Source organism: Lachancea lanzarotensis, scaffold LALA0S07, assembly GCF_000938715.1.
Source record: "Lachancea lanzarotensis genome assembly LALA0, scaffold LALA0S07, whole genome shotgun sequence".
Classification (NCBI taxonomy): domain Eukaryota; kingdom Fungi; phylum Ascomycota; class Saccharomycetes; order Saccharomycetales; family Saccharomycetaceae; genus Lachancea; species Lachancea lanzarotensis.
The window spans coordinates 589,542-617,535 of NW_019212885.1; the positions used below are offsets into that span (position 1 = coordinate 589,542).

Sequence of the window (27,994 nt, forward strand, 5' to 3'; positions counted from 1 at the left end):
ATAGGGAACGTGATACTTGCCAATTGGGCCTTTTGATTCAGGCGCTCCAAGGCATCTGTTTTTGTTTCGCAATTTTGGTTCTTGTTGATCGAGTTTCTTACAACCAAAAAAATTGAAGATGCCATTTTATTTTACGGTCTTCGAGGTTGAGCACTCTCAGCCGTTATAACTATGCAAATCTCATAAAGAACTTAAAGTCGTTTCACCAAAGGACTTTCCAGGATTTCGAGGCCAAGATCTGGATGTGGCCGTATCACGTAGGCACCCTTGCAGGCGCGTCGGTACATCCGCTGCAAGGACCTACGGTTAGCAACAGCGGCGGATGGTAAAGGATCGTTTACTATTTCTGTGAGCAAGGCTTCTTGTGAGGGCGAAAGCGCTGGGTTTTCGAGCGCCAGCACGTTCCACACGTGAGCCACTCTCCGTTTGAACATGTTACGTATCCTTGAATCTGGAATTGTTTGGCCCAAGGGTTTCATCGGAATTTCCACAATCGGTATGGCGACTGACTTTCGATTTTTGCAAAGATTCGGGTTCTTCTTGAGAAACATGTAATGCTGGAAAATCTCGTGGAAGAGGACACTTCGTTGGAGCTCAGGCAGAGACGATTCGTGCTGTTCCTCTGCAGTCTGAGACGAGCCCCAGCGGTGCAGCTCGTACCGCATTGCAGTGAGCGCTCGAGGGTTGTCATTGGTCCACAGGAATCGTAAGGACTGTGACTTTGGGTTTTCCATGGATAAGATGCTGCGATGGCGTTCATGTGGCCAGTGGTTTCGAAGTTCTACGTAGTGTTTGCGGAACAAGCACAGATGTGGTGGCAATGGGTTGTTTTCGCATCGAAAATACGTAAAATGAATGATATTTTCCAGTGTCTTGGTTTCTTTTGTTAGTTCGTAGCGTTGCAGTAACGATGTCAGTTCCTGAGATCTTGTAGAGCTTCGCAGTTTGCCCGCCAAGAGGCCGATTGTGCGGACGTCAATGGGCAACGATTCCAGTACTTCCAAACACGATTTTACCATGATATTTCATTTCTGCTAATGAGATGATGAGATGAGATGAGATGAGATGAGTACCTTACATCAATAAAAGCGTAGCACGTACAAACGTGGAAATAGATGTTGAGAAAAAGCGAGATATGGAGGCAATAAGAGCATTGGAAATAAGCTATATCGTCTCAAAACTGAGACTTGGTACCTCGAGAGATCAGATACTTGTGTGCGTGAAATAGCCAGCGACTCACACGTATATAGTGATTCATTTTGATGTACCACATCCGTTCATAAGGATAACCATTACTCTATCCAGATCAAGCTAGTCACCCGAATTTAATTCAGACGTACTCCTGTCGTCGTTGAAACTCAGTTTGTGTCCTTCCAATACGAAGTTAGCAAAGTCGTCACTTATTTTTACCACAGCTGAATTGTCACGTGATATGGATGTCACGCTACCTCGATTATTATATCCCTCCACACGAAATTCTTTAAAGCCACAAACCATAAACAAACATCTTTAAAGAAATCGTTGATCTAACAACACATCTATATATCTCTTTAAACACTCGAACAACAACTAGCATAGCTATCTTTAAACACACTCGAGAACCTAGCTTAGTGCCATGGCCGGAGGTGACGACAAGGAAAATAGCGTTTGGTTTTCCTCCAATGTGCCTGTTACGCCTACACATCTGTTGAGCCGGTCTCAACCCTCGATCTTGAAGGATGTCAAAAAATCGCCGCAACGGCGTGAAATGGGCAGGAAACCGCTGGCAAGTAAGGACAACAACCGCACAGCAAATTTGGTGACCCAGAAGGAACCTTTGCAAAAGAAAAGAGGCCGTCCCGTGGTGAACTTTGCCGGCAGTTTTATAGGGTCAACACGACCAGGCCCTGCACCACGCCTCAAAAGTCTTGTGTTGCCAGATTCAGTGGATGAGAACACAAAAGAGCCATACAGTGATGCATCCGACCCGGATGAAGAGCTGGAAACGGACTCTATAGCGGCCAAACTGCGGGGAACGCTTTCAGCACGTGACCAGGGAAAAACAGAATCAAATAACGATCAGGATGCTCAATCGGGTCTCTTAGGTCGTCTTCAAGGCGGTAGTAACGGCCTACAGAGACTCTTGAGCTCGAAACCTAACTTGGGCTTCATTCCGGAACAATCACACAACGACAGCGACAGCAGCAGTGACCGCGAAGTCGAGACCATACCGCCCAGACCACAGCCTTTGCCGCACATCCCAAGTGCGTATACACCATTTGCAGACGAAGAGCTCGAAAAACTAAGGTCACCCGTAGGCCCGGCACTGCGGCTGTATTACAGCGACGACGATGACAGTGACGGACAAGGTGATGATGGCATCGATGCCAGTGCCCCATTCAAATCTCGCCAACTATTGGAATTGGATTTTGGTTTCACCGGCAATGAAGAAGAGGAAAATGATCAGGAACGCAAACGGTATCATGTACGTCAACAAAGTGATGCACAACTTCCACACACACCAGCACAAGGGGATAATTATGGCAGTGAATCATTAGAATTGGAGCCCACTTATGGTGGCGAGGGACTCACGGTAAAGGAACTTGAATCGCTCCTGGATTAGTATTTTGTTATGTATGTACAAGGTTTTAATATTTTGGGGAAGCTATTTACAGACTAGCAAAGTCAAAAATTTCATGACGGTCATTACTGTTGCGCACATTGAGGGCCCTCTTGCTCGGGCTCTTCAGGCAGATATGTTGGTAAATCGTCGGAATTTTTCACAACTTCGACGTTAGCGGGGAATTCTGTGTTGACGAAATCGGTCACCTTCTGAGAACTGGACGCACTCGAAGTCGAACCCGCTTGCGGAAGTATATTACGGATCGTTTGTAAGTCGTGACGCTCACTGAACCAATTGTCGGGTGGAAACTCGATATTGATCTGAACGTACATATCACCGAATTTGCTTCCTTGACCATCCAATGGCCAACCTTCATTAGCAAGACGTAAAAAATTTCCTGGCCTCAAAACTTGGCCCGTAGGTATCCTCAGTCTTATTACGCGCTCATCTAAATGAACGCACAGGTCTTTCTCAAAACCGCAAAGGGCGTCAGATAACGAGATTGTCAATTTGGTGTGAAGGTCGAATCCTCGCCGCTCTAAGTTGCTTGTGGTACTGTCTTCATCGATATCAAACACTAGATCGCCCACGGTTTTGCCCGGTTCTTCATCGGCTTCACCTTTTAAGACCACTTTATCATTATGACGCGATCCACGGGGAATGTACACATTGAGAACTTTAGTGTCTTGCACGACTCTTTTACCATGGCATCTTTTGCATAAGTCCTCTTTCCGCACAATTTTTCCCAAACCATTGCAATGATCGCATGTCACAGTTTCACGAGTAACAAACCCTGGACCAACCCTCTTGAGTCTCTGCTTGACCCCAGACCCTTCGCAATGGGTGCATTTAGGAGCATGTCGAGCCTTTTTCCGGATACCTATACCTTCACACCGATTGCACACAACGTTCCGCTTGGACTCAAATCTGACTGTTTTACCATTGTAGAGATCCTGCATTGATAAAGTTAGCGGTACGTGAGCATCCGGTGTATAAGACTCGCGATGCGATGGCCCGTCGTTATAGTCATTGCCGTAGTGATTGTTGGAAAAATTACCAAAAAAGCTGGCAAAATCTCCGTCTCTGAAATCGTCTCCAAATCCATTGGAAAACCCAGCAGCATCGCCGTATTGATCGTAATTGGATCGTTTCTGCTCATCACTCAACAGCTCGTAAGCGGCCGCTATATCTTTGAATTTTATCTCACTTTCTTCTCGCAGCGATTCATCTGAAACTTTATCTGGGTGGTGCTGAAGCGCTAACCGTCTGTAAGCTTTTCTGATTTCGTCCTGGGAAGCATCTACTGCTATACCCAGGGTCTCGTACGGATCCATGGGGCTACCAGAAGCTTGTGCAGTGTGGGATTCGTTTGTCGAGATGGCCACAGCGATTGTTTAATCCTTCACAGTGATGAAAAGTTGAGAATTCGTGGTTGGTGAGTATTACTAACGGCTATGAGAATTCAGGTTTCCAAAGCCACGTACTTGCGGCGATTGGGATCAATTGTGGGTGTGACGGCTCACAGAATTACGCTTCGGCTTGTGGTCTGAACAACCAACGGATCTTGGACCGACCACGGCTTCGGACACTGTGTTTTTCTGAGATCACTATTTCCCTTCGTGACAGCGAGATTCTTTCGAAACCTGGTAAGTGTGGTAACATAACGGCGATTATGGAAGTATATGTTTAGCAGAAAGTACTTGACTCACTTGGAAGTTAAAAAAGAATACAGCTCTTTTGGAGGAGCTGTGAGACGATGGTTTAGCAGACGCGACACACTCGTTCAGAGTGATTTAAAAGTTACAGAAACCAACACCGATGAACAAGTCATTGGTGTTGCGAGGTCGGAGGTGTTCTTTTTGTACTGCTGAAGATATTCCCTGTTGTGTTGATTTGATTTTCTATACTAGAAGCAAAAATCATTCTTGAGTTTTTAACATTTTGGTCCTTTCGTGGGCAATTGAGTCATGGGCAAAGAAGTCATGGCGGGCAGGTCCCCCCACAAGCATCAATACTTAAATTACGACAAACAAACGTTTACATCTTCTTCCAATTGTGCTTTGACTCACCCAACTAAATGCTAAGCATACTGAGGTCTGTCGCTGTACCATTTAGTGATTGCTACAATTAAACGCGACCCTTAATTTTTTCCGTCGGAAAGGATATAAAAACATAAATTTGCCGCCCAGTGTTCTCACTTCTACACTACACTTATTTCTCCTGAGAATACACCAAAAGCAGCAAATAAGCAAACAACGGGCACCGAAACGGCCACTACAAGCTTCCCAGTGCTGCCGGCTTCCCAATGCTGCAAATTTCCCCGTTCCGCTGCAACGGGATCAGAAAGCGTTACTTTATACCCTGTTGAAGGAAAAAGGGCACAGTTAACTATTCGACAAAGCAACTGTTTAAGCAGAACATATTTGTCTCGATAGCTCCAGCGTCTACCGCTACACTTGCGTTTGATGATCCATGAAGATCTCGCCAGTCCCTCTGGCGGGTGAAAACACCCCGCCATCCACAAAACCGATTTCGGTCACAGCACACGGAAGTCGTCTAACATGAGCTCGTCATGTGTGATGGCGGATGTTAATGTCCGCGTTTGATCTTTACCATCACTGCCTCACATATCACGATTACGTGGGAAACCCGTATCGCTAGATCTTGTCTGAAGGGGAAGGTTGACACGAAGTGCGCTTATCTAGCGTTTGATGTATTCTGACACTCGTTGAGTTACCGCTGGTATTATCGAAACTCAATATCCGACAACAACACTTACCGCGTATAAGTAGTAGCGATTGAGAAGAATTCAGTGGGTTATACAAAATCACGGCTTGAAAAAATCACATACGTGTGATCAACGGAATAGCGGTGAAATTTTTAGCTAGGGAAAAAGCATTTTGACTTCACCGCGTTTGAACAGCAGCTGTAAAAACCATTCGAAAGAGACCTAAGTCGAACTCCATAGAACCGTTCAAGTCAGATACCAAATCCGCATCGATGATCAGCAGAATTGCAATACTCAGAAACGTGCAACGTTGCGGTCCTAAACATTGCGTGAACTGCTCATACAGCGTTACTTCGCGCCAATTTAGCGTCAATGCTGTGCTAGGAAGAGAGCCTGTTCCCGCTAAAGCACCTCCTAAAACGGTTGAAGACATAAACAAGTTTGTGCTCAATGCTAAATATGCAGTCAGAGGTCGCATTCCGTTACTTGCTGAGTCACTCAAGGAGCAACTTGCCCAAAACCCAGAATCCCTGCCATTCTCCAAAATCATTAACGCCAATATCGGAAACCCACAGCAATTGGACCAAAAACCATTGTCGTTTTATCGACAGGTAGTGTCACTTTTACAGAACCCAGAAATTGTAAATCAATTGGCTCCTGAAGATTTGGCAAAACTTTACAAGCCCGACGTCATCGAGCGTGCTCAGAGAATGCTGAAAGATGTAGGCCGTTCTGTGGGAGCTTATTCTAATTCACAAGGTGTCGCTGGATTCCGCCAAACGGTTGCTGACTTCATTGCCAAACGTGATGGAGAACCCGCCAATGCCAATGATATCTTCCTTACTTCAGGCGCGTCCGGCTCGGTTGCGCATGTTCTTCAGCTTTTCTGCTCCGGGCCTGAAAACGGATGTCTCATTCCCATTCCTCAGTACCCTCTTTACACCGCCACACTTGCATTGAACAACGCAACAGCCCTGCCATACTTTCTTGATGAAGAATCTGGCTGGTCAACAGATCCACACCAGATTGAAGAGGTTGTTAAATCAGCAATAGAAAGGGGCGTCAAACCAAATGCCATGGTTGTTATCAACCCAGGTAATCCTACCGGTGCTATTCTATCTGCGGACAACATCGAGGGCATTTTCGAGGTCGCTGCCAAGTACGGAATTGTCGTCATCGCCGATGAAGTGTACCAAGAGAACGGTTTTGACGATGTTGAGTTCATTTCCATGAAGAAAGTACTCAGAGTCTTACAGAAGACTCAACCTGGCGCTTACGACAATGTCCAATTAGTTTCTCTACATTCTATTTCCAAGGGCCTCTCGGGAGAGTGTGGTCAAAGAGGTGGGTACATGGAGCTGGTAGGTTTCTCCGAAGAAGTAAAGCAAGTTGTATTGAAGCTAGCTTCGATCTCCCTATGTTCTGTGGTGACTGGTCAGGCTCTGGTGGACTTGATGGTTCGTCCACCCAGAGAAGGTGAACCTTCATATGAACAAGATCAGAAAGAACGTAATGAAATCCATGAATCTCTCAAACACAGATCGTCTTTGTTACACCGTGCATTCCAAAGCCTAGAGGGAGTTTCTTGTCAGAAGCCTTTGGGTTCAATGTACTTGTTTCCTAAGATTGACTTATCAAAGAAGGCTATCGCCAAAGCTGAAAGTTTAGGCATGGCTCCCGATGAATATTACTGTAAAGAACTACTGGAAGCCACTGGTATCTGCACAGTTCCAGGCAGTGGATTCCATCAAGTACCCGGCACATACCATGTGAGAACAACTTTCCTTGCACCAGGAACCGAGTGGATTGAGTCCTGGAAGGAATTTCACGGAAATTTCTGGGACGCTCACCGCGATTAAATTCATTAAAGTACTGGCGACTTAAAGTCCCGTTTCATAAGGACTCATCTGATTATCATAACTAATATTTAAAGTACAATAGATGCATTAATCACATCATCAGTATTCTGCTCTGTGACACTGCCACTGGCGGAAGCTCGCCGGCTAATATCTGGACTGAGATCGACCTCAGGTTTGTCTGACAGTAATTGAACTGTCCTAGATGAAGGAAATGTGGGTTCAATGAACGATTGAGCTCTTGGTGAAGAACTTCTTGAAGATCCGTTGTTAATTGGCGTATCAAATTGACCCTCTGTATCATATTCTGTCGAGCTGTAATCCTCATCTGGCATATGAAAAGCTGTCGTTTCGTCTTCGAGGTAAAGTAAACCCTGCCGTCGCCCGCCTTTTCGTAACACTACAACATTAGTTGCACAAAGCTTTTCTATCAATTTCTCACGCTTCTGCTCGAATTGACGGACATAGTCGCTAACTTGGCTGTGAAGAAGGTTTCCCGGTATAGCTTGGACTCGGTTGTTATAGGATCGATTGTGGTCGGCAGCTCCGTTTTTCAAACACATAGGCCATGAAGCTATACATTGAACTGAATTCGACTTGAGCTGTTGTCGCAGCCTTGCGATTCCATTCCGTTGAAAGAATCGAGATGAGCTCATTCCAAGACCTAGTGTGAGAGAATAGTCACAAGCTACTTTCTCACATATTTCAAATAGGAGCTGTCGATCCACAGAAGCTGTTTCGATGAACATAGGAATTCGTGGTAATGAAAGTAAAAAGGTCGAGAACGCCTCGGTCAAATCCTTTACGTTATCGGATTTCAAGGGTAGCATCCATACAAATCGTGAATGGTAATCTCTAAAGTATAAGATGTGAGAATAAATACCCTCGATAGGTTCTGCTAGTGGGGAAATAAGCTCAACATGTACTCTCTCCAGTGGCAGAAGCCCACTGTAAATGTTATAATGACGATATTTTTGTTGTGGAGGAATTTTCTTCTCGGCGTTGCATTTCGAACAGTAACGAACGCACAGTTGGGTAAAGTCCCGTGTAACATTGGCATAATGCATTTTTAAGTTTCGGTGTAAACGACGCCAATGCATGTGTCCGTTTTTTACATGTCCACTAAGCACCAAATCAAATATCGAGTCCGGTTCACATACAAGGCTGTCGGAATTTTTACGGTCCCGAACCACATTGTCTTCTGCTAAGAAAAATCGCCTTTTAAGCAGAAGATATTTGGTTTCAATGTTCTTGGCATGTAGCTTGTCACTGGTTGCCATGAGATTATTATAATCCAAGGCACTTGAACGAACCAATTCAAATTGTTCTTGCGTGAGCTGACCCTTGACAGATTCCAAATATTTGATGAAATCTAACCTTCCCCGAGACAATAATTTTGCATTTAGGTCTTTCTGGTGTTCACCCAACGCCTCTCCAACCGTAGGCATTAGAAACTCCACATTATTGGTTTTTCTCTGAGCATTAGTTACTGCTCCCTCCAATTTATTCATGTAAACCCAATTGATATGGAGTCGCCCCAATTACCTGGGAATTCCAAAGATCAGCTTCCACAAGTTGTGTGAAGAATATGCGCATGGAGCTCATCTCTAGTAACTTCGACGTCGTCCGGGCTAAAATTCTTTTTGACAGTAAATATCGTCAGATCACGAGATCATTGAAGCTTCTTGATGTCAGCGTCAGCGTCAGTGTCAACATCAAGAGGTTTAGTCTTATCGACGACGCTCTGACCAAAAACGGCAGGTAAGCTCGAAATAGCGACGGTAATCCATGCTGGAAGCCACCCAATGCAGATGAGAAACCAAGTCCAACATCCAAGCTCTTTCCAAGCAGAAATCAGTCTGGAAATTATCTCAAGGTTTGGTAACTGCGATTCGAAAATATTAGCGAACAGACAGCTGCAAATGAACGGATTAGTGAGTACTAACAATGCTGTGTTCTTAATTCCAGTTCTTGGACTCACTGTATTCGCCAAAAAAATCATTGGGAACGCCAGAAGACCGATGCCAAAGGCCAAAGCAAAGTTCACGACCAAAAGAGATGTCAGAACAACACTGAGGTATGAAAACGCAATGGATTTGAGCTGGTGGGATTGTGCCAAAGAAAGTTTAATGTCTGTAGGGAACAGCGGAATCAAGGAAAGTAGGCCCGACGCTAACACAAGCGCAAGAGGCTTCTGCCACTGAAGAAATACTTGGGAGATGAAGAACGACGCCAAGAAAGATCCAACAAAGGTTGTCGCCGTATTTAACGAAATGCGGAAAGCTGCATTTGCGCCCATGGGTAAATGCTTGTTGCTTTTGAGAAAGTTATCAAGACTTGCAAGAATGAAGGCCGCAGAATAGGCCACAGCGGCCGGCAAATAGCTCGCAATCGACACAAAATACCGAGGCGCCAGGAGAAGGTAAAAAAAAAACGACTGATGAAATTTCTCAAGGAGATTGTTCACAGACCGAAAGACTGCCTCAGGCACTCTTCCAAAAGTAGTGATGTCGAATGGACCTTCCTTTCCGCGCGCCCTGAGAACGATTGATTGGATTCTGTATCCACTGAAGGCCTCGTTACCATAACAAGTTTGGACGCCTGCTAGGGCCATTTTGCGAATACCCAGTAGCATTTTTTGCATTCTTCCAGGATAGTCATCTTCACCAATTTCGGATTCTGGTGCGCCATTGAGCGAGACTTTCATACCTTCATGCTCTGTGACGTGAACCGCCACGTTGACTAGATCCAGATTGGGGAGCTCACCGTTTAGGCCTGCGTAAAAAATCTCAACGTATTTGAAATAGTCATTGGTGCCTGGGTAGTCTAGAACAACAGCAGACTCAATGGAGCCTCCGGTAAGATCCAAATTATTGTGGTAGGCATGGCACCACGATGAAAGACTGGCCCTAGTATCCTCACTAAAGACCACAATAATATTTTTAGACCAAAGAGGCCATCTTGAAAAAAATCTTGTCAAAGCAGTAGCCAAGGCGACTCCACCGATGTTAAATTCCCCATCGCCGTTAAACCAGGGAGCTGCCAAGACCATTGCCTCGGTTCCATCTCCGCGTGGAGCGTTCCACACGCCGTACAGCGTGTCCCTGTTCTCAGGATCGTGATGAATAGCCGTTTTAACGCCAATTTCCTCCAGCCATGAACCTAAAATACCATTTCTTTCGTCGGAATGTTTGTTGACAAGATCTTTAACTTGCGTTCTATAGCCACGCAGTAAGTTCCATTCAGTTTCTCTGAAATAGCTGTAGGCCTGTGAAGGCATCAACGCATTTTCTGAAATGTACGTACGTCTGAATTCGCCTTCCAATGGGAGATACACAGCCAGCCATGCAAACCCAATGATACCACTAATGATCGCCAATCTCGGCAGCAATTGCAAAAGCCTGGGCAACAAGCCCCAATCAGAAGCTCTTCTTTGAAGTCTCTCAATCAATGCCATAACTCGAACCGCTAGTGTAAAAACCTCTAACTGATCTGATAGTTCAATGCTAGAACGATGACTTTCACTTTGCCAAGTGGTACTTAGTCTTTAAATTTCAATGTTTTCGAGTACACAGTATATAATAATAATATACTCATCCAACGTCTCAAACGGTTATCAGGAAAGGATTACAAGAGATGGGATAGTTATAAGAGGCTGGTAGTCCTGATGCTAGATGAAGATGAATTATAATTAGTATACTTGAATTGGGCTTAAAGAGGGCTTCAAGAGGCTACTTTTATGAGAAAGTTTGGTCTGCTGGGTGGTTTATACGCCAATTACTGATCAAATCATTTCATGGCCATCGAAATTGCAACGTCGTACCAAGCTGGTCATGGTATTCTGCAAACAATGTTGGCGTGTGTTCTTAATAGCGTCAAGATTTCAAAAACCGGTGGAAACGTGTAGGATCTTGATGTTATCGAAAGACAGTTTGAATTTTGATTATAACAAATCATGATTTGGGACTAGTTTATGGTGAGAGGAAACGAGAGAGTAGCTGAGAGAAATTTGTGGTCATAGAGAGGTGTGAACCATTCCAGAAAAGTTTGGATTCTCAGCATAGCACACTGTCACGAACAGACACTTAAATCAGAGCTGGTCCAAAAAATAGGAAATCCCGTCGCTAAAAAATACGAAGTCTGCTCAAATTGAGAATCAGGAGACTGCTGGATAATACGAACCGCTCAGCGAAAAGAGACAGCGACAACGTTGTGAGTTTTTGACTTTGATGTCAACGGCTCGTACAAAGTGAGGTGTCAATATTGGCTCATCTCATCTCTCTACTAGAAATGCCCTGGAACTACACACTTCTTGGCAACAGGACAGCCAGGACGACAAACCCTTCTGGAAACAGTATACCTAGAGCACACGACCACCGTACAACTTCTTTATCAGTAGCGGCTGCTTGGTTCATGGGTACAGTGTGAAGGCGAATATAATCTCGTGGAGCTCCAAGGATGCAAAATGAGTTCAAAAAAGTGCCTCTCAGCTCTAGCAGAGACTTCAGTTGGGTTTTCCTGATAGACTGGATTCTGATTCTTTGCGTGTGTCTTCTGGCCGCATTCTATTTCGGAAGGGCTTTTGGATTCACTACCACTGCATTACTCGAATGGTTCGTTTGGAGACGTTACGCCGTAAAAATTCAGATACAGTCACTAAAGATATCTTTCCTCGGCGGACGTATATTTTTCAAAAACCTCACCATCATCACGCAGAATCAGACAATTTCCTTTCTAAACGGTAGTTTGACGTGGCGGTATTGGATCTTCAGCTCGAGACAAACACCGTTCGAGCGACAACAAAACGGTGTTTCCGCTGACGACTCCAGATTGTGTAGGTTCAAGCTGGAATGCCAAGGTCTGGAACATTTCATCTACAACAGGACGCAGGTTTTCAGTCATCTGTGGCAGTCTTTGCCCAAGACCGAACAAGCGCGGTTCAAACAATTTGAAGGATTTGGTGAAGACGATCAGAAATCGTTCCACAATACGTCGTCATCATCTTCATCCTCTTATTTGGATTCTTCAAATGCCAACTCAGATTCGACTGTGGAACCTGCCCTTGAGCCATTGCCCTCTCTGCCTGCATTTTTAAACTTTTTACCGCTAGAAATTGCCGTGCATAAGGGCGCTGTAGTGGTTGGTAACAAAAATACTTCTTCCATCTTGGTTGTAAGCTATGATCGATTGGGTGGAATCGTGGATGCGGGAGAGGCAAATTCACGTCTCGATCTTTTCAAGTTGCAGACAAGAAACGAATTCGACAATTTTTGCATCCGTCTAAAACCTAATCTAGGTTTTCAAGTGGAAGCACCTTCGAAGCATGCAGTGAAATCTGAAAAAATTTCTAGGGCGTGGCATAAAGGGCTTGATCTCTTGTTGTCTCTTACTGGTAGCACATTTAAAGAGATATATCATGGGAAAGAAGGCGCCTTTCAAGCATTGCAAAATCCATTCGAAGATTGGAGAGGCCTGGCATTATACCGCAAAGAGGATGACACGGCGTGGGATGATACATTCAAATTTGACGTCTCAAAGCATCAATATGCTAGGTACAGTAAGATCATGAAGTGTGAAAAGTTCGTTCTTGAGTATTCGTTTGACGTTCCAGGCGTCACGCCGCGAACTTTATCAACAACAGGAGAATCTCCGAGCAAGACGGAAGTTGATGGCGTTGGATTGGATCAACCGCCTGACTTCTCCGTGGACATGCAGGTGTTTGGAGGAACAATACATTATGGCCCATGGGCCCACCATGAAACAATGCCCTTACAAAAAATGTTTTCCCCAATTGTTTCGAGGGACAGCCAACCACCGCGGGCCGCAAAAGCTGGTATGACACGAACGTATAAAAAGGCAAAAATATCAGTCACTATAATGAGCTCCACCATATGGCGTATACCAACAAGGGAGCCCAGTAAAGATTTGGAATTTTTAAAAAGATACCGAGAAACACAAGACGATTCAAGACCCTTCGGCTGGCTGGAAATTTCTCTTGCTAGCGATTCTGAAGTGACTTTTGATTTCGCGATGACTCCAGATTCATCTGGTTTTGACAATCTGTTGCACCTGCATCTTATGAAACCTGAAGTAAGAACTAGTGTTAATCACGACATTTTGTTCAGTGCTAACGTGCACGACATTCATGCTGAAATCGGATACCCACTGGGGTGGAATGAGTTGGCTACTTGGAGCTTTTTTCTCACTTCAACCCAAGCGCAGCTTTTTATTTTGAAAGATCACGTAAACTTACTCGCTGATCTGGTTTCAGATTTTGGATCGGGCGAAGCTCTTTCTTATGATCTCTTTCGCCCGTTCGTCTACAAATTTAATTGGGAGTTTGAGGGATATTCTATTTATTTGAATGTTAACGACGCTAACATCGTGAACAACCCTGTGGATTTCAACGAAAACTGTTATCTTTCGTTTCATGGTGATGACCTTCAAATTGACTTTAGTGTGCCACTTACTAGCATTGCTGGAACTAGCACTACCATAGACTACAAGTTGTCGACCTCATTATTCCGACTTCGTATTAACACACCTTCATGGAACACTCTTCACGAGTTTATGAAAGACCAGGAAGTTGGAAGATCTCATGATTTTACCATTGAAGGTTCCTACTTGACGCATTCAAAACTAGATGTGGACAATATTGACACAATCCTGATAAATTGCCACAGCAGGGATACGACTCTGAAGTGCTATGGTTTTGTCATAAGATTTCTAGTAGGAGTGAAAATGAACTATTTTGGCGATTTTGTCCATTTCAAAACGACCGAAGAATACATGGAAGAACTCAAAGGTGGAGAAGTAGGGGTAAACACAGCTTCGGCAGCAGTGGAAGATTTCATGCAAGTTATCAATCCGGATGTCGGGAAAACTTTAGAGTCACCGCACGTACTTCCAGCAGAGGTATCTGCTCAACGAAAGTTTTCTCTTAAGCGGCTTATTAATGAGAAGGATGTTTGGTTCACTTTTATAGTGGACAGCGGATGCATAGTAGTGCCAGATCACGTATACGACTGCGAGAACTGTTTTGTTTTTGAATTTGACTCACTCAGCATTGATATACGCGATCTAAATTACTACATGGACTTACAGACTGCATTATCCCCTATCAAAGTAACGAGACTTATAGATTGTGATTCTAACACAGTTTTCAACCGCACGCGGCATGAAAATACGGGACAAGTACCTGACGGAATTCTTTCGGACCTACAAATACATGCACATCGGCTGTATGGGCTACCACCGAACGAAGAAACATACGTATGCAAGTGGGATTTTTCTATCCACCAAGTCGAAATGTCATCGGATCTCCTTTTCCCGTTGCAACTTGCAGCCGCCGCTGAGAAATTTGCTTTCGGTTTTAAGGATTTCGAAAATATTATGAACTACAAGCTCGAGGACATTTTTGATTTGACTTCCGTCACTTTAATGGTTGGGTCAATTGACTTAACGGTAAGCATTTCAACCGAACATGACATAGTGGTGCGTTCAAAAGATTTGTTAGGAACAATCGTAGACCTAGAAAATGATTCTTATACTTGCAGAACTGATTTAGAGGTGCCTACCCTCTCCATTATGATATTAGAAAACGGGAGCGAAACTCGAACTGTCGCTATCTTCGAGTCTTCGCTTACAATTACGAATTTCGCTCAATCTGAAAATTTCCCATTGCATACGCGCCGGCAGAAAGCACATATTGCCGCCAACGATGCACCTTTTCATCGTTGCCCATTTTTACTACCACGGGCTATTCAAAATTCAGAAGTCTACAGTGAGCTATTAGGTTGTATACCGCCTGGCATGTCAATACCGTCCTTAACGAAGCCCCTGAGTGCTGAAAACTGTGATGAGTTCCTAAACAGGTTTTTGGAAGGTGAAGACGCCACGAATGTTACTGGGCCTTTGAGTACGAGGGATCGGCAAAAAGATGCCATAGGTGCTCGCGATCGGAATCATCCCCATTTATTCTCGCCCGCAAAAGAAAGTTTTGAAAACGATGTGTCTCCCAAATTCAATGTCACCAGTACGATAGTGAATTTAAGACAGGCGGGACTGCGGCTGGACCCAGTATGCTTCCTCTTGATCGGGGATTTAATGAGGATACTTTTTTCAAATTCAGTTGATCAGATAATTGATAATAGCGAAATTGACACTGTTTACCACTTTCTCAAACGAAATCTCGGGATGAAAGCATTCAAGAATTCAAAGCTATTCTGTCCTGACTTTAAAGTAATACTTGGTGAGCTTTGCAGCAAAATTAACCATCCAACGCGATTAGAGCTTTCAGTGAAAGGTATAAACGTGGACGGAAGCACCAAAGTCGACTTTAAGGAAGACAAGGAATTAACGGAATTAGAAAATGACGAGAGAAGCTCAGCCTACCTCAAATGCAGCTCAGCGAGCATCGGCTTTCTTGGTGGTTCCCAAAGTAGCCGAAAATCAAACGACGAATTCCTCTTATTCTCATCTATCAAAGGAATTGAGGCTTGGTTTTCATCGCATGACTGCGGCGTCATTTCGGTTAGTATTCAGTCAAGTGATACTTCCATAAACCCGGATACAGTAGATGAATTGTGGCTATGTTTTCAAAAGCTTCAGCACGATTTTAACCTCTTACAAACCGCCTCTTCTCAGTATATCAATTTGAAGAGGAATGCTCGAAAGGAATTTTTTTACCAGGTTGCAAGGGCCAGTGAAGAATACCAAATTGTCCATGATCCCCCTGTTATTACGAAACCTGCTTATATTACTAGACTTCCAGATCAGCACGTCAGGGAAGATCGGACTTGGAAAATTATTACAAGATTGCGTCACATCTTAAACTATCTTCCAACGGCACTTATATCCGAAATTTATGATAACATTAAAAAGTCTGACTTTAAAGCGCCGGACAATGCCGGCGAAATATTTCTCAACGTTTTTTCCAAGTGGAGAAGTTGGGAGTTTTCTGACTTGGAGAAGGGTTTATTTTACGAACACTCGTTTACTGACAAAGGATCGATCGGAGTGGATTTAGAGAATGCTGAATTGCGTTTCAACGTCGATAGATTCTCGTTGACGTTATCTAGTAGTATCGATGAGGACGGTGATACTATCGCCTTAAAAAATTTCCGAGCTTTCAAATCCTCCTCACAGAAGACCTCTCACGACCAGCCGAATCCTAATGATGAGCTTGAAATGGAGGAAAAAGCGCAGGTTATCACAGCATCGGTTAAACTGGTCAAGATTTCCGCCAGTGAATCAACATTGAAGCTGGCTTTATCAAAAGATGTTTTTCCAGCTTCACAGCAAAGCAACTCAGCACAGCATAATGGAGTTAAAATTTCGGACTTTCTACAGATTGTTTTGTTGATAGATCGTTGTGAGTTTCAGGTTATCTCAGGAACGACCAAATTGAACTTCAAATCTTTCGGAAACAGCCTGGCCCTTGCTTCATCTGGAGGACATCAAGATTTCAATCTTACGACAAATTGGTCATGGCTTGAATTGGGACTGCGGCATGAGGACGCAATTCTCTTGGACGTATTTTCTCGGCACGGATCTGTTGGCACGCTGCTTTCACTGGATAGCGAAGATACGCCTCACCTGGTTGATTTTCAATCTAGAAGCTTACGGATCAAATTGCCTTCTCCATCTGCTGCGTACTGTGATTTCGTCAAACCAGAAGGTCCGCTCGGTGATCTCTTAGGGTCTAAATTCTGTCACCAAAACGAACCACGATCCCCACCCTCTAATCTTGCAAAATCTGCTACTTTGAAATTGAAATCACAGATCTACGTTGAAGACCTTTCTTTCGACGTTTCTGCTATATCACCGTTTGTCATCTCGCAACGCGTGCAAACTTTGAATCTAAAATTAGACATGTTATCGGAGAAAGCTCTTCGGCTAGCCTTTGATGGCATCGATGTCTCGGTGGGAATGGTGACGGACGCTGATCAATATGTGAAATTCTCTCAATCTAAGTTCGACCTCAAACTAAGCGAGGCTATTTCACCTTCAACAAAGAGTTACTCGCTTTCCATGGAATCCGATATTTCGAAGATCAAGCTTTGTGCGCCTGAAAAATTGGTGCATATTGTAGTGGATGGGTTCAATGCCGCCAAAAGAAGTTTAAGCGAGCTGGTCCAGAGTCTCAAAGGGTTGCAATCAATTGGAAGTCGGATGCCTCTTGCAGAGGAAACTCCTGTGGCACAGAGCTTGCCCGTGGAATATTCCATTTCTTTGAGAGCGAAGTACGCCGGTTTCCTCCTTCCATTGCAGTCGACGAACTACGTTTGCGAGCTAAACGAATTTTTTTCCACAGTTTCAGGTCGAGGTAATGCTCTTGAAAGTTCTAGTGTACTCAAGCAATATGTTCAAGGAACTCTTTCGATAACTAGCATCACATTTTTGGTGAACGATATTGCGTTACCCGAAAAGCTGTCCAAACTTCTTGACCTTGGAGTCAGTGTGAAAGTGGATCAAGAGCCAGATACTATTCGGTCTCTAGAAATAGAAAGTTCACACTTTAGGTTAGCTCTTTGCCCAATGTCCCTCATCAAGCTTCTGGCTTTGGGCCAAGTGTCATCAAAGCTAAGTACCAGATTCTCTCAGAAGGGATCGAAAAAGATAGCGGAACCAGAGACTTTAACAGAGGTCTTCAACATGCTGGGCAATATTAAGTCAATCCATTTCTTATCGTACAATTTATGTTTGGGTTGGATATTTGATATTGAAGACGCAACTCATCCGGGCCTCATATGGGGATACCAAAGACTTTTCGCCGCGCATGAGTGGCCATTCGGAAAGCTGACGGTCTTAGATGCGTACGTTTCGGTCGCGAGAGGTTATAGCTCCAGCGACTTCTACGCCCGTGAAAGTGAACTTCACAAGCCGAACAGAAGTTTTCTTCCCAGTACGCAGCTTGGATATTGGTTCGAAGGTGACGACTCAGCTAAAGAATTATTCGTTAGAATCAACGGGGAACAGCTTGATGTGAGCTTTTTGTCAAAGTCGGTATTAGTGGCAGAGGGAATGTTGAAATCGCTTCAGGCGTTCGAGGAACTGAAAACTGTACACTTAAGCTCTTACTTAGCGCTAAATGAAACAATGAAAACCGCAAATACTCCAAAAGGCGTACAGTTCCCGGGCTTTTCGCGTTTAAAGAGGTTGAACTGCAGAGCACGTTACGCGGGTGGCATCTTCAAGCTTTACTCGGAGAAGGATCTTGCGTTAGGTCTTCATCCTTCCTTTCAAGTGGAGAGCCCGTCGGTCGAAGTGGTCGTCGATTACAAGTTCAATCCTCATGGCGAGCCCTACCACGTTGTAAGATCTTTTGTACATGTTGAAAAGTCCCACAATGCTATCTACCCTTCGTGTGTTCCCATTTTAGGAGAAGTAATGCGAGACAGCAGTGGCGTCATGAAAAGTTTCAGCACAAGCCCGGTTTCTGTTCAAAGGGCCCAGGTGCAAGAGAGCGTGAATTACAAAAGCCTGTTAAGAGATGTTGACGCATCTTTCCAAGTTCACTTCGAAGAGCAGTCAATTACGTTGAGCTGCGAACCTAAAGCTAAAGTTCAAGCTGACGTCGGATTTGAAAACCTGGTGATAAATATATTCACGAACAGTTTAGATCATTCGAGGTCGCTAAGTTTAGCTCTTGATATCAGGAATGTAACGGCCACCTCCAGACACATTTTCTCGAGAGAAATCAGCACGTCTATTAAAATCGATCATTCGACAGTTGTTTTCCTCCTGACCCATCCGGATGTCATAACCACTTATGGCGTCATACTTGTCCCTAATATCGACGTCTATTTCAACTTTAAGCAACTTCAGGATCTCAACGTTTTCATCAACATCTGGAAAGTGGACAGCAAAGTTCTCTTCCAGCCGGAATCTGACGGTAATCGAACGAATCGTGTGACAGAAAACTTTCTGGCTGCGAAGCACGAAAAACTGGCTTCGACCAGCTCACTTCCTTGGAGTTTTGTTACAATAATTTCGAAAGTTAAGGGCAAAATTGATCTTGGTGTCTCTCTGGGAATCTTGAGTTTATCTACGGAGACTCTATGGACTGTCGCAGATCACTACAGTGACTGGACCCAAAAGCTTTATTTCCAGATCGAAAAAGCCGCGCTTTCTTCAGATGGGAGGTTAGGTGGTAACGTCTTATTGCGGAATTTCAATTGGATTTCAGGAATCAGTTGGCCAATTAGTGATAGCGTATTCCAAAATCCTCTGATAGCCCTCGATGTAGCGTTCTCAGAATTCGCAGTCAAATTGTCATTTGACTACCACCTCATTTTGATTGCTAATCTGGAACAATTCAAAATAATGTTATTCAACAAGAGAGAAAACGATGGTTTGCTCAAAGACTTTATGTCGGTTGCATTGATTTGTGGGAGTACTAACATCTTTGCGACAGCGTTGGCTGCCGCCAATATTCTGGATGTTTACAATACCATACTGAGGATGCGGAAAGAAAACAAGAAATCCTATTCAGAGACTTTGGGTGACTCAAACACAAGAGACACAGGGCGTACAAGAACCAGTCGTGAAATTTTGGATTCACTAAGTTTTTTGAGGACCGACCTGGAGGTCAAAATGGACTTTATCAATACTCAGATTTTTCCGAATACGTTGTTCGACACGGAAGTTTTGACATTCAGGGCTTCTGATCTTGTGACAAGATCTCAAATCGAAGGCAATGAGAAGCTCAAGTGTCAGCTTAATTGGCAAGTTCATGATGTCAAATTTGCCCTCTCCACCTACAAACATCAGTTGAACGAAAAAGTGGCATCGCAGATCGGCGTAAAAGAATACATCAAGCATGCTTCGAAAGCACAAGGTGGAACAATATTGGTTATTCCCGCTATCTTGGTCGGAATGACAACTTGGCATGATGTGGCGACCAATGTAGTGGAGCTGCTATACAGCAACAGCTTTGGGGGAAAAATAAGCGTAAGGTGGAACCTGGGATCAATCAATTTTATACGGGAGATGTGGGCTACTCACGTACGCGCTTTGGCACTCAGAAGGTCCCATAATGAGCAACCGAGAAGTCTTTTCGAGGATGAGCACCTAGAAGATAAGTTGAAAGATGTCGACTTAGGAAGCAAGTATAGATATGTTTGCTTAGAGGATCCTCATATTGAAATTCCACAGACGAGGGATCTTGGGAACGCGACGCCGCCTATAGAATGGTTTGGCGTCAACCGAAAGCATTTCCCAGGTATGACGCACCAGGGAATCATTATACCATTGCAGAATCTTGCTCATTTGGCCGAAACCGAATGGACCAGGATATTTGGTCGGGCCTGAAGTAAAGTACATCGATTTAAGATCATTTTTTATATGTAGCTTTCAAACTCTATCAATCAAGTCTCTATTTTGCAGCGCCACGCTTTTAGTCATATTGCTGTTTTTATAGATACCCACAAGTTGTTGTGCGAGCTCGAACATATTGTTTCGAAGGGAGATCACAATGAACTGGGCATTTTTCGTGCGTTCCTTAATGTAATTTGCAACAATCGAAACGTTTCGAAAATCGAGGGCGGCATCAATTTCGTCCATGACATAAAGCGGGGTGGGCTTGTACTTGTGGAGAGCGAACACTAGGGCCAATGAGCTCAAAGTCTTCTCTCCACCGCTTAGATTGGAAATATTTCTCCAACTTTTTCTTGGAGGCATAACACTAAAAAGTACCCCCTCAGAAAACGGATCTAAACTGTCCACGAGCTCCAGCTCGGCATTGCCTCCCATTGTAATCATTTGATACATCTCCTTCAAGGTCATCGAAATTGCATTGAAACCATTCATGAATTCATCAAGCCTTTTCTTCTTCAGGTCTTCGCTGACTTGTCGAACCTTTTCTCGATTCTCGACGGCCAAATTGAGATCTAGTTTGCGCGCCTTAAAATCTGCCAAGCTCTTAGCATATTCCTCCAAAACCTCAATATCAACGTGCGCGTTGTCGAGGAAGTCTTGCAGTTGTGCCATCTCGAGATTGATGCCTTCTAGATTTAGCGCTTCCAACTCCGATGGTAAAAGCTTTGGTAGCCCACTAGGACGATCCACTTCCATTTTGTCTTGATGTTCTATGTCCTGGCTAAAGTCTTGGGATTGTCGGCTCACATTTTCCTGTTCATCGACGTCCATGATGTCTCCACCTTCATCATCTAGTTCGGCTGTCCTGTCATTTTGCGTAACTACGTAATCAGGAGGAAGAATGTTTTCTTCAAGCTGATCCAATATTGCGGTGACATCACGTATCTCCAAGCTCCCAAGCTGTGTTTCTAACGATGTGCGCTCTTTCTGCATAGCATTGATCACTTCACGAAGCTTTTCCAGCTGGCTGTTGATATCAGCCTCTAGAACTCTGAATCCACTGTCAAGGTCCACCTTCTGCTCCAATTGCTCCTCCACAATCTTTAACTCCTCTTCCAGCGAGGAAACGTCATCAAGATGTTTTTCGAGTTGCTCCTCCAATGAAGCTAATTCATCACTGGCCTTTGAGAGAACATCTTCCATTCCTTGCAATTCAGCTGTACATTTAACTGATTCTTTTGAAAGCTCTTCGTTTTGTCGCTGAGAGCGGCGTAAATCACCTTCTGCTTTCCTGATCGCATTCTTGTCTCTTTTCTGCTTACCAAGTATGATCTCAATGTGTTGAGCAATAGATTCCACTTTAGAGGTTTGCACCTGAAAATTTGTACCACCAACTTTCATAATTTCCTGTTGAAGGTTATCAATTGCAACATTTTTCGACTTCATCTCTACTTTTAGTTGATTGCACTCATCTTTTAACATCGCAACCTTGTTTTCCGCCGTGGACAGTTCATCATTCGAATTATTCTTCTCCGCGTGCTCTTTTCGCAAGTTAGCCAGTTTCTGCTCGCTTGCCTTTATATCGAGAAGCAAGGATTCAATATCCATTTCGCGCTTCGAAATATCGAGTCCAATCTCTGGTTCTCTATCTTTCAGCGTTTGCAATGCTTCTTCCATTTCATGTAGGGTCGTATTTGCTATTTTGAAGTTCTTCTCTCTTTCAACTAGTTCAGCATCAATGCGCATTATATCCTCTGCAGTCAGCGTGTTGGAATTATCCTGACGTTCAGATTTCATTAGTCCACTTGCCTTGTAATTACCACCACCACTCATTGCCCCTGAAAGATCGATCATCTTACCATCTAATGTCACAACTCTAAATCTTTGTTTGCCATACGCGACACGATTCGCTTCCCGTAAGTCTTCTGCCACTAATGTATCTCTGAGGACACTATAAAACGCATTCTTGAACTTTTCATTATGTGGCTTCACTAAGTCGAAAAGCCTAGGGACATTGTTTGGGGTTACAATCGGATTTAATTTGAAAGGTCGTAGCTTATCAAGCAAAATGAATCTCGCGTAACCTAATTTGTTATTTCTCAAATACTCAATGCATTGCTGTGCACAGTCTACCGTCTCCACTACGATGTCATCAAGCCTCGGACACGCCGTGGATATGGCTACATCGAATTTGTCGTCTATTATTCCGAGATCACCTAACCTCCCATGAAGACCCGAGATGCGGCCGGACTTTTTCAGACGGAGAAGCGCAGCTAAAACTTTGCTCTTGTTCTCAACAGTGGAGAGTGACGCTCGTGCGTCAACACTCCGTTGCCGATGGGCAGTAAGAACCGCCTTCATCTCTTTGATCTTCACAGATGCGGTGTCACACTCACTTTGACCGATAGTCAATTGTTTGTTGATCGTAGCTCCCTCATGACCAAGACGTTGTATGTCATCGCGCACCGCAGCAATCTTTTCATTTAGGGATGAAATCTGATCTTCAGTGAGTTTTATGTCTTGTACGACTTTGGCGTGTGATTCTTTAAAGACCGAAATTCTGGTCTCTTCCAGGTTTAATTGAGAATTCTTAGCCTGAAGACGTGCGTTCCACGGCTCAAGATCTTTTTGCAGCTTCGCTATTTCATCTGTAAGAGCCCCAGTCTTATCCTTCAAGGAAAATTTGATATCATCTAGTTTGATTTTCTCTTCGCTCAAGCTTTTATTCAACTCTACAATCTGAGCATTATACTCTTCTTGATCCTTTTGCAACTCAGCCAGCCTCACCTCTGTTTTTGCAATTGAGGCCTGTGTAGTGCTTTGTGATCTCTCGCACTTTCCTTTCTTTTGATTGAGATTTTTCAGTCTTTCTTCCGCAGAAATTTTATCACGATCGCCATCTCGTTTCTTCAGCACAAGAGTCCTTTCTTTTTCCTTAAGATCTCCTAGCTTTTTCTTGAAATTCTGACATTGATCCTCTAACTCCTTCATTTCTTTCTGATATTGTGCATGTTTTGAGCGTTCGCTTGCTAAGCTTTCCTCGAAACCCGATTTCTTTCGTTGAATATCTTCAAGCTTTTTATCACTCTGCCACAAATTATGTTGCAAGACTTTACTTCGCAACATTGTTAGTTGCTTCTCTTTCTCAAGAAATTCCATTGCTTCATCTTTGCCAGACTCCAAGGAGCTTTTCTCCCTTTCGACTATCTCGAACCTATTTTCCTTCTCTTGACAAGCTTCATTCAGCTGTTCAATTTCTAGAACCGTCTGCTCTATCAGCTGTTTATACTTTGCAGTTCCGATGATATCCTCCAAGTACTCGAGTAGCCCATCATCGTTCTCCTTTTCAGCTTTGGGTTTCATCTGTGCTATGCTTTCGACCTCACCCTGTAAGATCAAGAATCTTTTATGATCCATGTCGATGCCTTCGTTGCGCAAAAGCTGCGTCACCTGGGTAAAACTGCTTTCTTTGCCACATACGTAGTATTTGGATGAGCTGTTTTTCCACGCCTTTCTGCTAACAACGAGTTGTTGTTTATCTTTGTTGAGGGTGGTTCTACCGTCTGGCTCGTCCTGAACGTACTGGAAGAATATATCCACTTGGCAAAACTCTAGGGAAGGAAACGCTTCTGACTTATGGATTAGATCTGATAGCCTGCCTTGCCGCATTTTGTTTGCACGAAATCCGAAAACGAAAAGCAAGGAGTCGATGACATTCGACTTTCCAGACCCATTGGGTCCTACAACAGCGGAAAACGAAGTATCAAAGGGTCCCACAACCTGTTTACCAGCGTAGGACTTGAAATTCGTTAGGACTAGTTGGTGTATGCAAAGTCGTTGGACCGTTCCCGGCCCGTGTTGGCTATTTTGAAGCTTGTGTATCTCCAGCCTTGTTTTTTTCGCCGGAGACAACTGTATCAGCTCTAATTTCCGCGTAGGCGATCTGTTTGGTGATCTTGGTGGAGATTGTGAATATATTCGGCTTCTAGAGCTTGTAAAATCGTCTTTCAACGGTTGTAAAAATGGAACATTAGAAGAAGATGAGTTTCCCCGCTGTGAGATCTCAAATTGTTTGCTGGGAGATCCTAAAACCAATTTCCGAGGAGTTCTCGATCTCGAGACTCTTGTCACATCTATTGAAGCTTCTTCCAGCGAAGAATCCTCATCTCTATCGATATGTGTTTTCTGCTTCTTAGACAGAGGACTGTCCATAGCAATGGCAGTATGAAGTGTCTTGTTTAAAGGAGTTCGGATGTGTTTGTTAGTGTTTTCAGTTTTGATCGATGATCTGGAATCATTGTATACCTATTGGTTTAGGCACGTAATTTGTAGGGTCGAAGGTTGCACGTGACCCGATCAGCTTTCAGTAGTTGAGAATCCAGAAATCTGGAGTGGTTGAGAAGTGCAGCATGAATTCGACGTTTCGATGATTAGTGCCAGTATGAAATGGTGTTATCGTATGGTTCTCAAATCTTGCACCTAGCTTTTAAAGCTCTGTTCGCGCTTCTTATTCCCATAAGTGCAAGGTTGTATAACATATCTAAAGAGACCAGAAAAGAGCCATACATGCACGCTAATTGCGCTTGGACCGCAACGCTTTGAGATGAGTTCGTTAGCATTGCGTACATCTCGGAACTGGAATGTAAATCATTTGCTCACATTTCGCAAAACGCGGATTTGCAAGGTAGAGCGAGAAAAGTAGTGATAACGTGTGATGTTGCATACTCTGATCAGGGGTGTATCTGCAGAAAAGGGTGGTAGAAGTAGTGATAATTTGTGATGCGGCTTGCTCTGGTCTGTCGTTCAAAAAATGATGGCGCTTGATGATTTATATGATGGTCAATGTGGGATTAAGCCATCGCTCACAGGAAGTATGGTATAGCAAACACACTGTGCCAAGCCAAAGTAGAATTCAGAAATTGGTTAAATGTGAGGCGTTTGGTTTGTCCCGCTACTGTTTCGCGGCGTTGGAGGAATCGACCAAAGACGACCTTCTTATTCTGTCGATCCACACAAAACGTGTGTCGTGGCCATTCTCTTGAACCCCACCTGTACAGAAGCAATATCAGTATACCGCAAAGCGTTACCGAACGGTACGGCACATTCTGCACAAAAAAAATGATACAATTCAACCAGTTCCTGTGCCTTCCCTACTAGAACGAAAAAAATCAATTATGCGCCTCTACAGACTTAAAATGCTTGTCATAATCTCATCTGCAGCTTTGTACACTATGCTAGGGTTTGAATCTGTCCTTTCAGGGTTTTTTCCTGCATCTATATCCACATACAAGGCGAGAGTGTAATTCACAGATTAAGCACATTGAGCACAAACTTAGCTGCTCAATTGGTACAAAAAACAGCTCAACTATACCGCCATGGAATCCCACCTTCACTTGCTGAAGTCCCAAGGACTGGTTCCGTTTGAAGATCAACTGCGGCTTGTTTAGTTGAAGATACACACACACTCACATGTATTTATAAATTAATGAACATGCTTGTAGCTAGCTGGATCGATGTCGCTAACTGGCTAAACTCGCTAACCAATAGATGGAAGAGACACCTGTGATCATAGACAATGGCTCGTATGAAATCAAGTTTGGCCTGGCCAACCAAGATGAGCCTCAGAGGGCTCTAAACTGTATTGCCAGAGATAAGTATGGCAATTTTCATCTTTCAAATCAAATCAATGCGATCAAAGACATTTCATCTGTAGCATTCAAAAGGCCACATGAGTTGGGACAACTTGTGTCGTGGGAACTCGAAAATCAAGTCTGGGACTATTGCTTCTACAATCCAGAAGAGTTCAATGGATGGTCTTTGGACTCAACTAGAGGGAAGCATCTCGTAACTTCAGAGTCTTGCATGACCATACCAGAACTTAGTAAAAATATGGACCAGGTGGTTTTCGAGGAGTGTGAATTTACTAGCATGTTCAAAGCTCCTATACCGACATTTGTTCCATTTTCCGTCAACGACAAAACAACAACTGTGCTTCAAGCCAAGAGCGATCATAGCAGCGGCAATAGCACCACCCTTAACGATGGACCAGTCGAGCCACAAACACAAGACGGCCAAGATTATAACAATTTCCATCTGGTCATTGACTCTGGGTACAACTGTACGTGGATCGTACCGGTAATCAAAGGAGTTCCATACTACAAGGCGGTGAAAAAATTGGACATCGGGGGCAGGTTTTTGAACGGCTTTCTACGGGAAACACTCTCGTTTCGGCATTATAATGTCATGGAAGAGACTATTCTGGTGGATAACATAAAGGAGAATTGTCTTTTCATGAGTCCGCACTCTTACTTCGATAGCTTTCAATCCAAATCCAAGACGGCCAAAGAATATGTGCTCCCGGATTTTAACACCAGTTTTAAAGGCTATCTCAGAAAGCCAGGGCAAAAGCTACCTGAGGACTCGCAAAGCATCGTCCTTCAAGATGAATTATTTTCTATTCCGGAGACTTTTCTACATCCCGAAATTGCTTCTTTACTGAGTCCGGGAATAATCGAAACGATATTGGAAAGCGTTTCTATGCTCCCCGAAGCCCTTCGGCCGCTTATGGTCGGAAACATTACTGTAACTGGGGGGAATTTCAATATTCCAAATTTCGCATCACGTCTAGCCACAGAATTACAACGGCAATGTCCCACCGATTGGTCTTGCCGAGTGTTTGTTCCACGAGGCGATAAATCTACATTTGGATGGCAGTGTATGAAGCAGTTTGCAAGCACTCAAAGTTACTTTGATTCGCGTGTGACAAGAGAAGAATATTACGAGCATGGCGTTGAATGGTGTACAGCAAAGAGGTTTGGATACCAGGCCTGGTTGTAAGTGAGAGCTGGGGGAAACGTCGGGAAGATAATCATTAATCACAAATGGACGCTTCTTCAAAGCTCAAGTCATTTACCGCAATAATGCTACTGGTCGTATGGAGGTTTCAGACTGGGTGGACTAAGGATTATCTATAATCGCTACATGATGAATTAAAAAAATTGCTCCATGTAACAGGAAGTTTAATTGATGCTCGAAGATGAGAAGGAGCTCGAGTGGTTGCCAAGGTACAACACTGATGTTGGATACTCTTGGTTAGTTACTCCAGGCACGTGACACATGTCGTCTTGGTCCTAGGTACTGCCTTACCGGTATCAACCTTCAATGAAGATGTATCTCGGGCTCTATGCTAGTTATTGGCGTGATTTCTGTTTCTCATAGTGGGTTACTTCAAGGCGGAGGGTGGTGTTGCGAGTTGCATCGTTATAATGCTGCACTTATGGGTGTTCACGAAGATGAAAGGTGCTTCGGGCTGGAACTAGATGTTCCAATTATAACGGTGTCAATTATAATGCTGCGAATTTCCCACGACCAAGATTTGGCTGAGCTTTTTTATGTGCAGTTTCAGTGACACAGCGAAGACCTTGTAACTCCTCTGGGAAAAAAAGGTAGGAGTCCTGTAGTTTTTGGGCTGTTGAGGGCCTTGGTGGG

General features: G+C 43.9%; 9 protein-coding genes across 9 annotated transcripts; 4 read left to right on the forward strand and 5 right to left on the reverse strand.

Moving 5' to 3' along the window:
* Window positions 1–191: 191 nt before the first annotated feature.
* On the reverse strand, window positions 192–1,019 carry GEP5 (LALA0S07e06172g1_1; the record flags this gene model as incomplete). Its single annotated transcript, XM_022771593.1, has 1 exon — window positions 192–1,019. The coding sequence occupies one exon, from the start codon at window positions 1,017–1,019 to the stop codon at window positions 192–194; it is 828 nt and encodes a 275-aa protein (XP_022629485.1).
* A 596-nt stretch (window positions 1,020–1,615) lies between these two features.
* On the forward strand, window positions 1,616–2,602 carry PDS1 (LALA0S07e06194g1_1; the record flags this gene model as incomplete). Its single annotated transcript, XM_022771594.1, has 1 exon — window positions 1,616–2,602. The coding sequence occupies one exon, from the start codon at window positions 1,616–1,618 to the stop codon at window positions 2,600–2,602; it is 987 nt and encodes a 328-aa protein (XP_022629486.1).
* Window positions 2,603–2,685: 83 nt separating this feature from the next.
* On the reverse strand, window positions 2,686–3,936 carry XDJ1 (LALA0S07e06216g1_1; the record flags this gene model as incomplete). The annotated part of the gene is made up of 1 exon (XM_022771595.1): window positions 2,686–3,936. The coding sequence occupies one exon, from the start codon at window positions 3,934–3,936 to the stop codon at window positions 2,686–2,688; it is 1,251 nt and encodes a 416-aa protein (XP_022629487.1).
* Window positions 3,937–5,602: 1,666 nt separating this feature from the next.
* Window positions 5,603–7,189, forward strand: ALT1 (LALA0S07e06238g1_1; the record flags this gene model as incomplete). The annotated part of the gene is made up of 1 exon (XM_022771596.1): window positions 5,603–7,189. The coding sequence occupies one exon, from the start codon at window positions 5,603–5,605 to the stop codon at window positions 7,187–7,189; it is 1,587 nt and encodes a 528-aa protein (XP_022629488.1).
* Window positions 7,190–7,257: 68 nt separating this feature from the next.
* FOB1 (LALA0S07e06260g1_1) lies at window positions 7,258–8,697 on the reverse strand (the record flags this gene model as incomplete). The annotated part of the gene is made up of 1 exon (XM_022771597.1): window positions 7,258–8,697. The coding sequence occupies one exon, from the start codon at window positions 8,695–8,697 to the stop codon at window positions 7,258–7,260; it is 1,440 nt and encodes a 479-aa protein (XP_022629489.1).
* Window positions 8,698–8,858: 161 nt separating this feature from the next.
* On the reverse strand, window positions 8,859–10,643 carry GAA1 (LALA0S07e06282g1_1; the record flags this gene model as incomplete). Its single annotated transcript, XM_022771599.1, has 1 exon — window positions 8,859–10,643. The coding sequence occupies one exon, from the start codon at window positions 10,641–10,643 to the stop codon at window positions 8,859–8,861; it is 1,785 nt and encodes a 594-aa protein (XP_022629490.1).
* Window positions 10,644–11,644: 1,001 nt separating this feature from the next.
* Window positions 11,645–20,500, forward strand: CSF1 (LALA0S07e06304g1_1; the record flags this gene model as incomplete). The annotated part of the gene is made up of 1 exon (XM_022771600.1): window positions 11,645–20,500. One exon carries the CDS (start codon window positions 11,645–11,647, stop codon window positions 20,498–20,500), a length of 8,856 nt encoding a protein of 2,951 aa, XP_022629491.1.
* Window positions 20,501–20,542: 42 nt separating this feature from the next.
* Window positions 20,543–24,718, reverse strand: SMC4 (LALA0S07e06326g1_1; the record flags this gene model as incomplete). The annotated part of the gene is made up of 1 exon (XM_022771601.1): window positions 20,543–24,718. One exon carries the CDS (start codon window positions 24,716–24,718, stop codon window positions 20,543–20,545), a length of 4,176 nt encoding a protein of 1,391 aa, XP_022629492.1.
* A 1,335-nt stretch (window positions 24,719–26,053) lies between these two features.
* Window positions 26,054–27,343, forward strand: ARP6 (LALA0S07e06348g1_1; the record flags this gene model as incomplete). Its single annotated transcript, XM_022771602.1, has 1 exon — window positions 26,054–27,343. One exon carries the CDS (start codon window positions 26,054–26,056, stop codon window positions 27,341–27,343), a length of 1,290 nt encoding a protein of 429 aa, XP_022629493.1.
* Window positions 27,344–27,994: the final 651 nt, after the last annotated feature.